The 15,640-nt window shown below is 40.4% G+C and overlaps 1 protein-coding gene across 6 annotated transcripts in view; it reads left to right on the top strand.

Moving 5' to 3' along the window:
- Window positions 1-15,640, top strand: part of Clhc1 (clathrin heavy chain linker domain containing 1) — a 34,973-nt gene that overhangs the window by 12,573 nt on the left and 6,760 nt on the right. For all 6 annotated transcript variants that reach the window (XM_027387955.2, XM_027387957.2, XM_035452348.1 and 3 more), the window contains 3 exons: window positions 2,449-2,555; window positions 6,696-6,870; window positions 8,677-8,879. In XM_027387955.2, coding sequence (XP_027243756.1) covers window positions 2,449-2,555; window positions 6,696-6,870; window positions 8,677-8,879 — 485 coding nt within the window. The remainder of the gene's footprint in view (window positions 1-2,448; window positions 2,556-6,695; window positions 6,871-8,676; window positions 8,880-15,640) is intronic.

Here is a 15,640-nt window from a genome sequence, read left to right as displayed (position 1 = left end):
CATGAGGCAGAGGCAGGTGGATCTCTGCAAGTTCGAGGCCAGCCTGGTCTCCAGAGCTACAAGAGAGAAACCCAGTCTTGAAAAACTGAAAGACCCCAGACCCCTAAGGGCCACAGAATTCCGAGGAGCCCCCGAGACTCAGAAACCAGACCAAGAGCTGCAAAAGCAAGAGAGTTTATTGAACAAATGCTCATTCGGGTGTCAGCAATATCGGGAAAGCTGCACACCCCAGCAAGGGTTACAGGCTCCTTATATAGAAAAAAACGCAGATCAGCATACAGGCAAGGGGCACAAAGTGATTGATTACAGAGTATGATCTCATGTTAGAGTGGTCACTCAGGTGTGACCTGATTTTCTACAAAGGAGAAACCACAGAATGTACCTGGAAAGTCTCCGATTGTCTGTTGGCCAGGTGTGACCCAAAAGGATTGTTTGTCTGCCCTCGGGTTGGGGCCAACTTCCTTGTCCTGGGCCAAGGTCTGTGGGAAACTTTTTCTCTCAGCAAACTAAAATCTTTCAAAACCAAAAAAAAAAAAAAAAAAAAAAAAGACAATTCAAAGGTTGGAGCACCAAAGACTGTTATTTTCTTACAATATATATTTCTCTGAGTCTAACAGATTTTTAAAATTTAGAATCATTTTTCAAATACTTACTATTTTAAGTATGTGTACATACATGAGCTTGTTCACATAAACTTCAGTGCCCATAAATGCGGGATGAGTCAGATCCCCTAGAACTGGAGTTACAGGTGATTATGAGCCGCCCCATGTAGATGCTGGGAATCAAACGGGTCTTTTGTAAGAGTCGTATGTGTTTTTAACTATTGAGCCATCTCTCCAGTCCAAATTGAATATAACTTTAATTTTTTATGAATTTATTTGTATGTGCATGCACAGGAGAGTGGGTGCACATGAGCGTAGAGGCCAGAGGTCAGTGTTAGTGTCATTCTTTAATTGCTTCTCTCTCCTATTTCCTATCATTAATGTGGGTATACACACAAACAAACTACTGCACTCATGTGGGAGTCTCAAGACAACGTTGTGGAGCCTGCTCTTCCATCCACCTTTCCATGGGCTCCGGAGGCCAGCTCAGGCCACCAAACTTCACACAACACTGAGGGAGGGAGGGAGGAGGGAGGGAGGGAGGGAGGGAGGGACCCTCTGCCTTGTCAGCACCTGTGTGCATGCATGTGTGCTTGAGAGAGAGAGAGAGAGAGAGAGAGAGAGAGAGAGAGAGAGAGAGAGAGACACCCTGCTGTGCCAGCTGTTTCTCCAACCAACTCCAGTCCAGTTACTGTGGAGCTTTTGTGGTACAACTCTAGGTTTTCTGGTTTTTTTCTTTTTTTAGATTTATTTATTTATTTAATTTTATTTTATTTTTTTTTTGGTTTTTCGAGACAGGGTTTCTCTGTGTAGCTTTGGAGCCTATCCTGGGACTCGCTCTGGAGACCAGGCTGGCCTCAAACTCACAGAGATCCGCCTGCCTCTGCCTCCTGAGTGCTGGGATTAAAGGCATGCGCCACCAACACCCTGCGATTTATTTATTTATTATATATACAGTGCTCTGCCTGCATGTATGCCTGCAGGCCAGAAGGGGGCACCAGATCTCATTACAGATGTTTGTGAGCCACCATGTGGGTGCTGGCAATTGAACTCAGGACCTCTGGAAGAGCAGCCAGTGCTCTTAACCTCTGAGTCATTTCTCCAGGTTTTCATAGAAGAGGGTTTTGATTTTGGTTTTTTGATTTTTTGAAACAGGTTTTTCTCCATATAGCCCTGGCTGTCCTAGAACTCACATTGTAGACCAAACTGGCCTGGAGCTCACAGAGATCCACCTGCTTCTGCCTCCCGGGTGCTGAGATTAAAGGCATGGCCACCACATCCCCTTACATGTTACTTTGATGATTTTCCACTTTGTTCAACATTCCTTTGTGACACTGTATGACTCCTCTTTTCCTAATGGCTAGTTTGGGACCTTTGCTGTGTGGAGAAGGAAGAGTAACTTCATGAACCTCTGCTTGTGGTCATGGGGAGTTTGATATTGACAAATGGTGCTGGATTCTCAACTCCTCTAGTTGTCCTGCTGGGCTGCCTCTGTGTTTGGTTATTTCCCTGAGGCTGAGTTTCTAGGCAGGTAGCTCTTTCCTGGTGATCTGTGAAGAAAAGAAGCCCAACTCGGTATAAATTCACCGTGTTCTTCCTTCCTGTTTTCTACATGGGGTCTGTGGGGACAAAGTGCAGGGTCAAGTTCAAAGCTACTCAAAAGGTGAAAATTTAACCCTGAGACAAACAGGTCAGAACAAGTCCTAGAGAAGAACTGAACATCATACTGAATGGATAAATATAGTTAGAACGTATTGAATTACTTTTGTTTCCACTATAACATTGTACTTAATTTCTAATATTTGGTTTTGTGTATCATTGTAATGTGTTTTAAAATGCAATGTAGGTTCAATGAATTAATCTCCAATGGTGAATATGAGAAGGCAGCTTGTTTTGCAGCAAACAGTCCAAGAAGAATTCTTCAAAATATTGGTACAATGAACAAATTTAAGGGTAAGCAAAACTTTCTGAAATACGTATGCAAATTATACTTTACTTTTTCTTAAAGAGTGAAAATATTACTGAGTGGTTAGTACTTCATTACCCCATCATTATTATTTACTATTTCCTTAGCTGTAATATTAGCAGTTAATTCAATTTTCTAAATTAAATTATGAAATATTTCATATGTAGAAAAACATAAAGAAACATAGTATTAATGAATTCACCATCAGGCTGGAGAAATGGCTCCATGGTTAAGAGCACTGACTGCTCTTCCAGAAGTTCCAGGTTCAATTCCCAGAACCCACATGGCAGCTAACAACTGTCTGTAACTCCAAGATCTGACACCCTCACACAGATATACAGGCAAAACACCAGTGCACATAAAATAAATTATTAAAAAAAATTCACCAGCCAGGCTGTAGTGGTGTACACCTTTAATCCCTGCACTTAGGAGGCAGAGGCAGGTGGGTGTCTGTGAGTTTGAGGCCAGCCTGGTCTACAGAGCAAGTGCCAGGACAGACTCCAAAGCCACACAGAGAAACCTTGTCTCAAAAAAAAAAAAAAAAAAAAAGAGTGGCCTGACTGAGCCCCTGCCCAGGGCTTGCCTGCCTCTGCCTGCTGAGTACTGGGATAAAAGGTGTGCGCCACCGCCGCTGCCGCTGCCGGGCTAGTCAGCTCACTCTTACTTGTCTATGCTGACCAACTCAAAATGAGGAGAGGGGAATCCATCCCAGGCCACTAAAAACCTTTAAAACCTGGAGTCCTTCAAGGGATTTTGGTTTCTAAATTCCAAATTTGGTTTCTAAATCATTGAAGAAAACACAAATAAATGAAAAGATACCTTCTGCTTGTGGACTGAAAGATTAAAAATTTGCAGAAACACCAAGAATAAAAGCAATATGGAGATATATATATATATATATATATATATATATATATATATATTCCAGTAGCTTTTCCACAAAATTTAAAAAGAATCCTAAACTGGGCAGTGGTGGCACATGCCTTTAATCCCAGCACTCAGGAGGCAGAGGCAGGTGGATCTCTGTGAGTTCAAGGCCAGCCTGGTCTACAGAGTGAGTTCCAGGATAGGCTCTAAAGCAACTCTGCCTCATAAAACAAAACAAAACAAAAATCCTAAAATTTGTACAAAAGCATGAAGCCTCAAGCACCCACATCAATATTGTGAGAAGAAAAAGTTGGAGATATAACACATCCTAATTTACAATTACATTATGAAGCTACAGTAATAAATTTAGTCTCCTACTAGAATAAAAACAGGTAAGTGCTGGTTGTGATGGCACATGCCTGTAATTTAGCTACTCAGGAGGCAGAGGCAAGAGAATCACAGGTCCAAGGCCAGCCTTGACAACTTAGGATGACACTTGTCTCAAAGTTTAAATGGATTGGAGGTGTAGCTCTGTGGTAGAGTGCTTGCTTAGCATGTGGGAGGCCCTGGTTCAATTCCTAGTACTACAAAACCCTTTGAAAAACCAGACACACAGTCCAGTGAAATACAACAGAGAGGCCACAGATAAGCCCAAACACAATGATGGTCATTTAATTTTCACTAAGACACCCAGAAAACACAATGAAACTGATAAAGTAGCTCAGCAGGTAATGGTGCTTTGCCACCAAGCCTCAGGACCTGAGTTTCTTTATTTTTGTACTTTCCTTCTTCTAAGTATTAGGGTATGCCACTGTAAGGATCGAGGAAGGTCTTGCTCAATGATGGTATCGAAGGGCCCAGAAATAGGAATATAGAAATGAAAGGTCGAGAAACATAGAAATATAAAATTGTAAGCTCAAACACATTTTGGAAAAAATAAAAATAAAGCTAGCAGCCACTGATAACCTTTAACAACCACTTTCTGCCATTAGAGCAGACCTCCTGGCAGCCACTATGTACAGAGGTAAACTTTTAACAATTGTCTCCTGCCTCCCAGCTTCCCAGCTGGGCAGGTATGGCAGACAAGGGTTGGCTTCTAACTGTTGCTTCTTTGGGCATTGTATTCTCTTAATTTTGAACTGTCCTCCTATGTGACTCCACTATCTGCCTTGCATTTTTTCAGGGCATCAGTTTATCAGCCACAGGCTTTTGCAAACAACCTAAGTTAACATCCTAAAATCCTGTAACCAAAGGGTTTAAAACTTAAAGTGTAATGTGACTTAAAGCCTGACCTCAAGGTTGAAAAAGTTCTTTGACCCACACCCGGTGTTTGATTTTACTATAAGAAGAGACCCAAAACCAACCCCCATTGCCACAGTTTGAGAAACCCCTGTAGTCTCAGCTATAACTGATAAGCTTTTGTGCCCAGCAGAGATTTTTTTTTCTTTTCCTGAAATAAAGCTTGCTTCTGGTTTAATAGATTTTGGTGGTCTGTTCGTGTCCCCCCCCCCCCCCCCCCGCCATCCTTGCATGACCACAGACCCAACAGTAGAAGTATCTGGTCTCGGTGTGTTCTAATTGTAGTTCAGTGTTGACTGCTTCAATCTTTGCTCTTTAAAGTCTGTCTTTACTAAACACTTCTGTCTTACTCTTTCTGGAAGTATTGCTTCAGTTGGCTTCTTAATTTAATTTATTTGAGAATTTCATACATGAATACTGTACATCATTTCTACTCCACATTCTACCTTCTTCTACTCCTCTGATGTCCCCCCCACTTCCTCTCAAATTCACAATATCTTCTTTTTTGTTTCGTTTTTCAAGACAGCATTTCTTTGTGTAGCTCCGCTGTCCTGGATCTAGCTCTGTAGACCAGGCTGTCCTAGAACTTCACAGAAATTTGCCTGCCTCTGCCTCTGCCTCCCAAGTGCTAACATTAAAGGCCTATGCCACCACTGCCCTGCGACCTCTTCTTTAATCATTAGTATACACACACACACACACACACACACACACACACACACACACACACACACACACACACACACACACACACACACACACACACACACACACACCCTACTGACTCTATTCAGTGTTGCCCATATACTTGGGATTGGATACCCTGTCAAGGAGCTAACTCATCCCAGGTGAAAACTGATTCTCCCTCTCAACAGCCACTGATTCTCTGTAGCTCTTCATCTAGGGGTGGGATCTTGTGAAATCACCCCCTACCTTCATCCATGTTGGTGTATCACTGCTATTGTCATTATACATGTCTTTGCTGGTTGGTTTGTTTTCGAGACAGGGCTTCTCTGTGTGTCCCTGGCTATCCTTGAACTCACTTTGTATACTAACTAGGCTGGCCTGGAACTCACAGAGAACTGCCTTTCTCTGCCTCTAAAATGCTGGGATTAAAGGCATGCACCACCATCCCCTACCTGACTTATACAGGTCTTTTTTAGGCATCCATATTGTTAAGATTCCATGGGTGTAGTTCTCTGTAATGTCTAGAAGACAGGTATCAGCAGGAGCCCTGGTCCTTTGGCTCTTATGATCTTTCTGCATCCTCTTCTGTGATCTTCCTGAGCCTTTGTGGTTACATTGTAGATGTATCATTTTTCTCTGCATTTTGACCAGTTGTAGACTTCTGTAACAATCTCCCATCTGCTGCAAAATGAAGCTTCTTTGATGAGGGGTGAGAACTACACTTACTGTATGGATAAATATTTAGAATACAGTTAGAAATTCTATTGGTTTATGAAAATAGCTGTCATAGGTTCTCCTCTAAGGTCTATGACCTCTCCAGCCATGGATAGTTGTCTAGATTATGCGCATGCATTGCCTTCTATGAGTTGGGAAATATCTGAATTACTGGTGGCTCTCACCAACTTTGGCATCCTTTGGCTTGCGGCCAAATCATTGCAGCCTCTGCCTCCACCCTCACAGGGGCCTGCATGGTGATGATACACAGTGGTACATAGTAATGATACCTAGTGATATATAGTGGTACATAATGATACATAGTGTTACATAGTGATATATAGTGGTACATAATAATACATAGTGTTACACAATGGTACATAATGATGATACATAGCAATATATAGTGATACTGTTATAAAATGTAAAATGTATTCTGTATCCATTGTTAAAGGGTTAAAAATGTAAGAAATTAAAAGTAGTAATATGAAACAAGAAAAAGCAAATTAATTCTTAATGTATTTGACTCAAATTTCTCATTCATTTTTCCTTTTTTGTAGCTGTTGGAAAAATTAGAGGAAAGCCTCTCCCATTACTCTTGTTTTTTGAGGCTATATTTAGCAGGAGTCATGCTTTCAAACGTCCTGTTAATGCTGACCTAACCCTGGAGGGAATCAAATGTGGACTATCTGAAAAACGGCTTGATTTAGTTACCCACTGGGTCACCCAGGAAAAGTAAGCAATTTTAAGTTGCTAACTTAATTTTGACATATGATTAATACGGTTGTTTTTCTCTGACTTAGAATGATTTGTTGTTTGTGAGCTAGAGTTTCCCAGTGTAGCCTAGAGTGGCCTCCAGGTCTAATCCTTCTGCCTCAGTCTCCTATCTGCTGGGATTATAGGCTTGTCACACTACATCCAGCTAATGGTTTGATTTAAATATTGTATTTTAGGATTTACGTCAGTTCCCTATTAAAAGTAATTAGAAAATGTCTATGAAGGCCCAGTCACAAAGAGCTCAGACTAAAAGTCAATTCAATGAAGTTCACAAGATAAAACATGGCAACTTAACAGTAGGCGGAAGATGAGTGACACGGACACAGGATTGGTCAGTAGCACACCTCTTGGGAGGGAAAAGGCAAGGAACCTGATTCTAGATAGGCTATGGACACATGTATTGTAACCTAGGAGACAGTATATATTATATTAGGAAGAACATCTGAGGTGGTTGCACTAAGAAGTTTAGAAGAACACGTAAGCCAACAGGTGGTGGCTTCTTGAAGTCAGGTCGCCTATAGACTGGCAGATTTTTGCTGGTGTGTATAGGCTTGTCTGTTTAGAACCAGAGCCTGAGATGAGGTGGGGGTGAGGATGAGAATCTGGGCTTCCTAGTAAAGCTGAGTACAGCCAAACAGGGAAGGACATAGCAAAGTCTTAGCTGCTCATCACAGACAGAGCATGCTTGGAGCTGCGCTAGCTTGAGAGCTGGGCCCAGCCTTTCATATCTGCCAACTTTGTTTATAAAGAAAAACTGAGTCTTCTGATTCTTGAACTACCCCTCCACTCTCCAACCCAATAAATACAGAGTCCTTATTTACAGCATGTTCAGTTATGAGACATTTTGCAGAAGTATCAGGATTTCATTTTAATGTTATCAGCATTTTATTAGAAGTATACAAACACCACAAGTATTATGTGAGCCCTACTATTTTGTAGCCATCAGTTAAAAATATACCTAAAGCACAATTTCCATATAAGCACTAATTAGAAGTGATTTTTCTGATCATGCCCAAATGTTCTTTTGGCTTATGTTGAGAATTTCTAGCTGTTGTTACTTCAATAGTACAGATGGTTGGTTCACTCTAGTTGTATATAAACAGGCACATTTAAATATAGCAAATGAAGTGATTCGATTGAACTGCTTGAAAAGAACTGCTTCCTCAGTTTCTCCTAATGGGTAGTGCATCCTGCCCCCCACACTTTCCTTATTATCTATAACATTAAAACTAACAGCTGGTGACACACTTAGGGCTGGATCTTGGGGTGGAGAGAGCACATGAGGACTTCAGAAAAACGGGATATGATGGAGCTTTCCTTTTAGTGAAAATGCTTGCAAATCTAATAATGAGCCAAAATTGTCCCCATTATCAAACGTCTAAGAAATCTGTATATTCTGCAGAATCTAGACAGACTTTAAGGTAACTTATGAGAGCAAAGTGGCGTGCAGACTTTGATTACCTGGCAATTTTAATTCTGTCAGTCTTTTAATTCTGTCTGTCAATTTAAGTTTTGCTTATAGACTTTAACAATTTTGATCTCAATTTTACCAAAATACTTCCCCAAAGGAGTAAGTACTGAATGTTTTGGGTTTTGCCAATCTCACATGTGTGTAATTTCAATCTCATCACCAATTGCTCATTGACTTACAATTCTTATAGGCTATTTATAATCCATTCTTAAAGTCCTGTATACTCAGACATTCAGTCTCAGCCACTCATCAAGAATTCCCTGACATGTGCCTTGATGATCTACTTGCTTCAGGCTGACATTTTCTGAGAAGGCTGGGGATGTTATTGTTGCTTATGGGGAGCAGAACACATACTACAAGCCCAGGTGCCTGGCTTTAGCTCAGATTATCTACAATGAATGTCATCTACACAAGAAAGCTCTTCTTTGCCTGTGTAAACAGGGTCGGATTCATGAGGCTGTGGAACATATACAACAGTTCAAGGACTTTACCTCTGGTGAGTAAAGAAAGCCTACACAGTTTAACTCTGACATCTTTCATAGGAGCTGGCACTGTTTGAAATTTAGCTTATAAAATATTTTGACGCACAGGGATAGGAGATTTCTTTTGTAAATTTACATGAAAATAAGATAAGAGTTAATTGGATATCATAATATGCATTATGCATTTTTTTCTCAAAGGAAACATTTAATGTGTGGCTATTACTAGAAACATGTAAGGTTTTTTTTATATTTGTTTGTTTGGTTTTGGTTTTCAAAGACAGGGTTTCTCTGTGTTAACAGTCCTGGCTGTCCTGGAACTTGCTTTGTAGAGCAGGCTGGCCTCAAACTCGCAGAGATCCTCCTGCCTCTGCCTCCTGAGTGCTGGTATTAAAGGTGTGTTCTACCACTGGAATCCAATTGCAGAGGAGGAGGAGTGATAAGCAAAGGGGTCAAGACCAGGCTGGTGAAACCCACAGAAATAGCTGACCTGAACAAGGGGGAGCTCTTGGTCCCCAGACTGATAGCTGGGAAACCACCATGGGACTGATCCAGACCCCATGAACGTGGGTGTCAGTGAGGAGACCTCGGAAATCTATGGGACCTTTTAAAGTAGATCAGTACTTATCCTTAGCATAGGAATAGACTTTGGGAGCCCATTCCATACAGAGGGATACTTCCTGAGCCTAGACACGGGTTGGGCCTAGGCCCAATCCCAAAGGAAATAACAGACTGTGAAGACCCCCTATGGAAGGCCTCACCCTCCCTGGGGAGCAGAAAGGGTATGGGATAGGTAGGGTGTTAATTGGGGAGGGGGCAGGAGAGGAGGGGAGGCAGAGGGAACTGGGATTGACATGTAAAATAATCTTGTTTCTAATTTAAATAAAAAAATGGAGAGAAAGAAAAAAAGAGAGAATGGGTGCTGTCAGGATTGTGGGTACCTTAAACTCACTCTGGTTGAGACTCACAGTAAGAGATCCATTCACTGAATTACTATTTACTATTTACTCTTAGGTCATAATCTGTTACAAGCTAGCTATCAAAATTCTGAAATGAGTATTTAAATTATTTCACTAATACTTCATTTATAATTATTATAATACATATATATATATATATATATACATATATATATATATATACATTTGAAAAGTCCAGTTATTTTAAAAATCCTTTATGTGGATTTTTATGTCTGCTTCTATTTCCACCAGCTGCTGGGTGAAGGCTATAGGATGGCATATAAGACAGTCATCAATTTCATTATCAGGGGAGGGTATTTAAGGTAGCCTCTCCTCTGTTGCTTAGATTGTTAGTTGGTGTCATCGTTGTAAATCTACAGACATTTCCCTAGTGCCTGATTTCTCTTTAAACCTATAATGGCTTCCTGTATTATGGTATCTCTTATCTTGCTCTTCTCTATTCTTCCCCCAACTCAAATTTCCTGCTCCGTCATGTCCTCCTCACCCATCCTCTCTTCTCCCCTTCTCTTTCTCCTAGCTTTCTCTCCCCTTCCCCAAGCTCTCAGTTTGCTCAGGAGATCTTGTCTCTTTCCCCTTCTCTGGGGATCATGTATGTTTCTCTTAAAGGCCTCCTTGTTTCCTAGCTTCTCTGGTAGTGTGGATTGTGGGCTAGTAATCCTTTGCTCTATGTCTAAAATCCATATATGAGTGAGTACATACCCTGTTTGTCTTTTTGTGACTAGGTTACCTTGCTCAGAATAGTTTCTTTTAGTTCCATCCATTTGCCTTCGAATTTCAAGATTCCATTGTCCCCCCACCCCATGAGTAGTACTCCATTGTGTAAATGTACTACATTTTCTCTATCCACTCTTCAGTTGAGAGACATCTAGGTTGCTTCCAGTTTCTGGCTATTACAAATGGTGCTGCTATGAACATCGTTGAACGGATGTCCTTGTATAAATGTGCTTCTTTTGGGTATATGCCTAAGAGTGGAATTGCTGGATCTTGTGGTAGGCTGATTCCCATTTTCTTGAGGAATCTCCATACTGATTTCCAAAGTGGCTATATGAGTTGGCACTCCCACCAGCAGTGGAAGAGTGTTCCCCTTTCTCCACATCCTCTCCAGCATAAACTGTCATTGGTGTTTTTGATTTTAGCCATTCTGACAGGAGTAAGATGGTATCTCAGAGTTGTTTTGATTTGCATTTCCCTGATGGCTAAGGATGTTGAACACTTTCTTATGTGTCTTTCAGCCATTTTAGATTCCTCTATTGAGAATTGTCTATTTAGTTCTGTATCCCACTTTTTAATTGGATTATTTGTTGTTTTGGAGACTAGCTTCTTGAGTTCTTTGTAAATTTTGGAGATCAGCCCTCTGTCGGATGTGGGGTTGGTTGGTGAATATCTTTTTCCATTTCTGTGGACTGCCGTTTTGTCTTGGACAGCCCCCATTCTCAGGCTTAATCCAATCTCCATTTTTAGGCTATATGTTTGACTCCATTTTAAGAAGTTACAAAAACAAACAAATACAAGAAAGAAGTTACAAAGCACACAGAAGTAGCAATTTTAAGCTGTATTTTCCAGGAAAAAGGATATTTATGGCTGTTGAACCTTATCATTTTTCAAGTAGTGAACTTACTTTTGCCTACAATGTATTCTAAAGCTCTTAATGTCTTCATTGATTGATGACAGCACACTGGATATTACTGAGAGTAGGGGTTAGCTGTTTATGTGCATTATTTCACTTAATCTTTCTGAAGTAAAGTTTGTTAAAATATCTGCTTTATGGATAGAAACAGTTCATGTTTTCCCAGAGAGGCTAAAGTACACTGGGACATTTGCCAGTAATTAAACAGTAATAGAGCAGTCTGGTGTAGTGGATAGGGACCACTCTACTAAAATACGTTGAGTGAATTTTGTATTATTAATTAAGGATACAGATTCAGTGTCTGTACTATTTTTCCATGTGAAAGAATTATATTAGTGTTTATATATGAAGTAAGGGTATATTATGCTTGGGATTTTTATTGAACGAAATATGAGGTTTTGGGCCTAGGGAGATAAATGACCTAATCCACAAAAATGTTTGCCTTGCAAACATAACAACCCGAATCTGATCCATCCCATAACCTATGTTAAGAAGCTGGGTGTGTGGTACACACCTTTAATCCCAGTACTCAGAAGTAGAGGCAGGTAGATCTCTGTGAGTTCAAGGCCAGCCTGACCTTCATATTGAGTTCCATACTATTGAGAGACCCTGTCTCAAACAAAAAAAAAGTATTAAAAATGAAAGAATAAACTGGGTATGGGAGCTGTTAAGAGCTGTTCTTCCAGAAGACACAGTCACTCCTGGGTAGCTCTAGTCCCAGGGGTCTGGTGTCCTCTTCTCTCCTCTATAGACACATGCAGGGAAGACACCACACACAAACAAAATGAATGGACAGTACTTGAGAAGTGATACCTGAAGTTATCCACTGGCCTCCACAAGTACACACAAATGCTTGCATATATACACATACATACACATGAACACACACAAGTGAAGTTTCTTTTTCGTTGCAAAATGTAAATTATATTAGTGCCCAGAAGCAAAATTGACTGCCATATTACTTTGTCTCCCTAATAATGTATTATATTCTGAAATAATTAGGTTGTAATAATTTTCGATATAATTCTCAATCCTATTTAGAACTTGGTATTCATCCTTGGTATTTATTTCACATTGTTATGAGATAAAAAAAAACAATTATAGTAACTTGAGACAAATCAAGCTTAAAAGACAGAAACAGTGTTTAAAAATCACTTTGCCTATAATGGTGGTTTGAAAGAGTGCCCTCCAAAGGGAGTGGCACTATTAGGAAATGTGGCCTTGTTGGAGGAAGTGTGTCACTGAGGGGGCAGTCTTTAAGGTCTGTGTTGCTCAAGCTTCCCTCAGTGTGACTGTCAAGCGACTTCCTGTTGCCTCAGAGTCAAGATGTAGGACTCTCAGCTGCAGCACCACCCCTGCCTGCACACCACCATGCTCCCCACCATGATGATAATGGACTGAACCTCTGAAACTGTAAGTGAGCCCCCCCCATTAAATGTTTTATTTTAATTTAATTTCGGTTGCTGTGGTCATGGTGTCTCTTCACAGCAATAAAAACTTAACTAAGACACCTATTTTACTTATATCTATGCACTGTTCATATGCCTGGTATACACAGAGGCCAGAGAAGGACATTAGATCCTCTGGAACTGGAGTTACAGGTGTTGTGAGCCTCCATGTGGGTGCTGGGAACAATTGTGGGGCCTCTGGTAGAGCAGCCATGGAGCCATCTCTCCAACTCTCTTAATTTTACTTTTTATTTAGGTACAGCACAACTTGTCAAGATATTGTCTTAGACTGTAAGGGCAGGTTCAGTTCTCTCTCTCTCTCTCTCTCTCTCTCTCTCTCTCTCTCTTTGGTTTTTCAAGACAGGGTTTCTTTTTAGTTTTGGAGCCTGTCCTGGAACTGGCTCAGTAGATCAGGCTGGCCTTGAACTCACAAAGATTTGACTGTCTCTACCTCTTGAGTGTTGGGATTAAAGGCACACCACCTGGCCAGGTTCAATCTTAAAATTTCTGCTTTATAAAGATATGCTTCTTAGATTTAAATGATCAGGTCTATATTTATAAATTAAAAGAAAACAACAAAAAACAAAGCACAGGGCAGTTCCTGAAAACATTTTGCTCCAAAAGTATAAATGTTTTTTTTGAAGTAAAGATTGTATTTATTTTTCCCCTTTAACCATTTCTAGAATAAAGCCTGAAATGAAAGCTGGTTATAGTAGTATAAGCCTGTATTCCTAGCATTTAGGCAGCTGAGGCAGTATGATCACAAGTTTGAGGTCAATCTGGTATTTATAAGTTCCAGGTCAGCCTGGGATACATAGCAAGACACTATATCAAAAACCAATACTCAGTGGGGCAGTATGGGCGAATAACTTTAATCCCAGCATTTGGTGGCAGAGGCAGGCAGATCTCTGTGAGTTTGAGACCATCCTGGTCTACAGAGTGAGTTCCAGGACAGCCTGGACTGTTTTACAGAGAAACCCTGTCTCAAACCCCACCCCACCCCCCAAAAAAAGGAAAAAAAAAAAACAAAACAAACCCCAGAAGCACAACCAAAATGTCTGAAACTGAAATTATTTGCTTGCTTATCCTTCCATCATCAAAGTGAATTTAGTAAACATCTGTCTGGAAACCAGTTTATTCTAGATCACAATTTCTCAATTGTCTTATTCTTAGGTTTCACTTGAACTATTATAATGATTTTCTTTTTTTTTTTTTGGTTTTTCAAGACAGGGTTTCTCTGTATTGCTTTGGAGCCTGTCCTGGAACTCTTTCTGTAGACCAGGCTGGTCTAGAACTCACAGAGATCCTCCTGCCTCTGCCTTCCAAATGCTGGGATTAAAGGCTTGCACCACCAACACCCAGCAATTATAATGATTTTTTACACACATATTTGTGTGTGTGTGTAGTTAAAATTTAAAGAAAATGTAAAAATATTTAACAACTTATGTAAAGTATCAATAATAAACCCATTATATGTTGTCATGAATGATTTTATGAAAAACAACTATTTTTCAAAGTCAGATTAGTGAAAAGAGTAACATTATTTTACATTTTTATGAGTCTCTGTAATGTTTGGGTGTTGAACTCTTTCCTCCCAATCAAACACTGCCATCTTCATGAGTGCAGCTGGGCCCAATTATGAATGATCATCACAGTCAGGTGCTGACTGTAGAGGGAGCCAGGAGGGTCTTAGGACCCTCTCAACTGTGTGCACTTGTGTTCTAATTGCACATGGCTCTGGTGTCTCAGGGAGGGAAAACATTTATAGGCTGGAAAAGACTAGGGAAAGCAGCTCCATCTAGACTTTATGGCAAAGCAATGGCTTTGGTGAAGAGTTTCCATGTGGTCACTTTGAGGTCACCCACACTCCTGTCAGTAACCTCTCACCATGCGCCTAATAAATTCATGGATTCTCCAGGAGGATCTTTGGTGGAAGAGAGCTTTGGTTTGTCACTGGGTCCTTAGGAGGAGGGGGATAGATGTTGCCTAGTCCCCTACAAGGAAAAGATTCGTGAAAATAGATAGCTCTTTGTGTTTGCTGTAATACCACACTTATGACCGCCAGAAAATACCTCTGTGTGTTTGTACGAGAGTGAGAGCAAAAAAGACAAGTAACTTCGGAGCTATGACATTGTAGACCTTCTTCTGAGAACCACTGTTCTAGGCATTTGTGGATGAAGCAAATAACAAGCTTATGTGTTTATTAGGACAACACATGGGAGATAAGATGATTGACATATTACCAGCAAAGAGTAAGAAAGCAGATCTGAGGGACAGTAAGCACAGAGGGTCAGATTTGAAATGCACCCTTTCTAATTAGTTATCAACTTCTGCAGGTAATACTGGTAAAGTCACCAATTTACAGGGGAGAAGTTTGAATAACTATTGAGTGTAATAGAGAGAGAGGAGTTAATTTTATATGTTAAAACTGGGTGATTCAAGCCATTTATTTGTTACTTTTCTAAGAAAAATGTTTTCTTGTTTGCTTAATTGTTTGATTTTTTTTCTGAGACAAGATTTCTTTGTATAGACCTGGTTGCCCTGAAATTCTGTAGACTAGGCTGGCCTCAAACTCACAGAGATCTTCCCCCTTTGCCTCCTTAGTGGTGGGATTAACTGCCTGGTTAATTGTTTGATTTGATTGGTATAAAATCATATTCTGCTCTTCCTTCTCCCTATCTCCTCACTTAACCTTTTTCTCTCTTTGTATGTGTACGGATGCA

This window comes from Cricetulus griseus (genome assembly GCF_003668045.3).
Source record: "Cricetulus griseus strain 17A/GY chromosome 1 unlocalized genomic scaffold, alternate assembly CriGri-PICRH-1.0 chr1_1, whole genome shotgun sequence".
In the NCBI taxonomy this organism is placed as follows: domain Eukaryota; kingdom Metazoa; phylum Chordata; class Mammalia; order Rodentia; family Cricetidae; genus Cricetulus; species Cricetulus griseus.
Note: the sequence above shows the minus strand (reverse complement) of the source record. Positions and strands in the feature narration are given on the sequence as shown.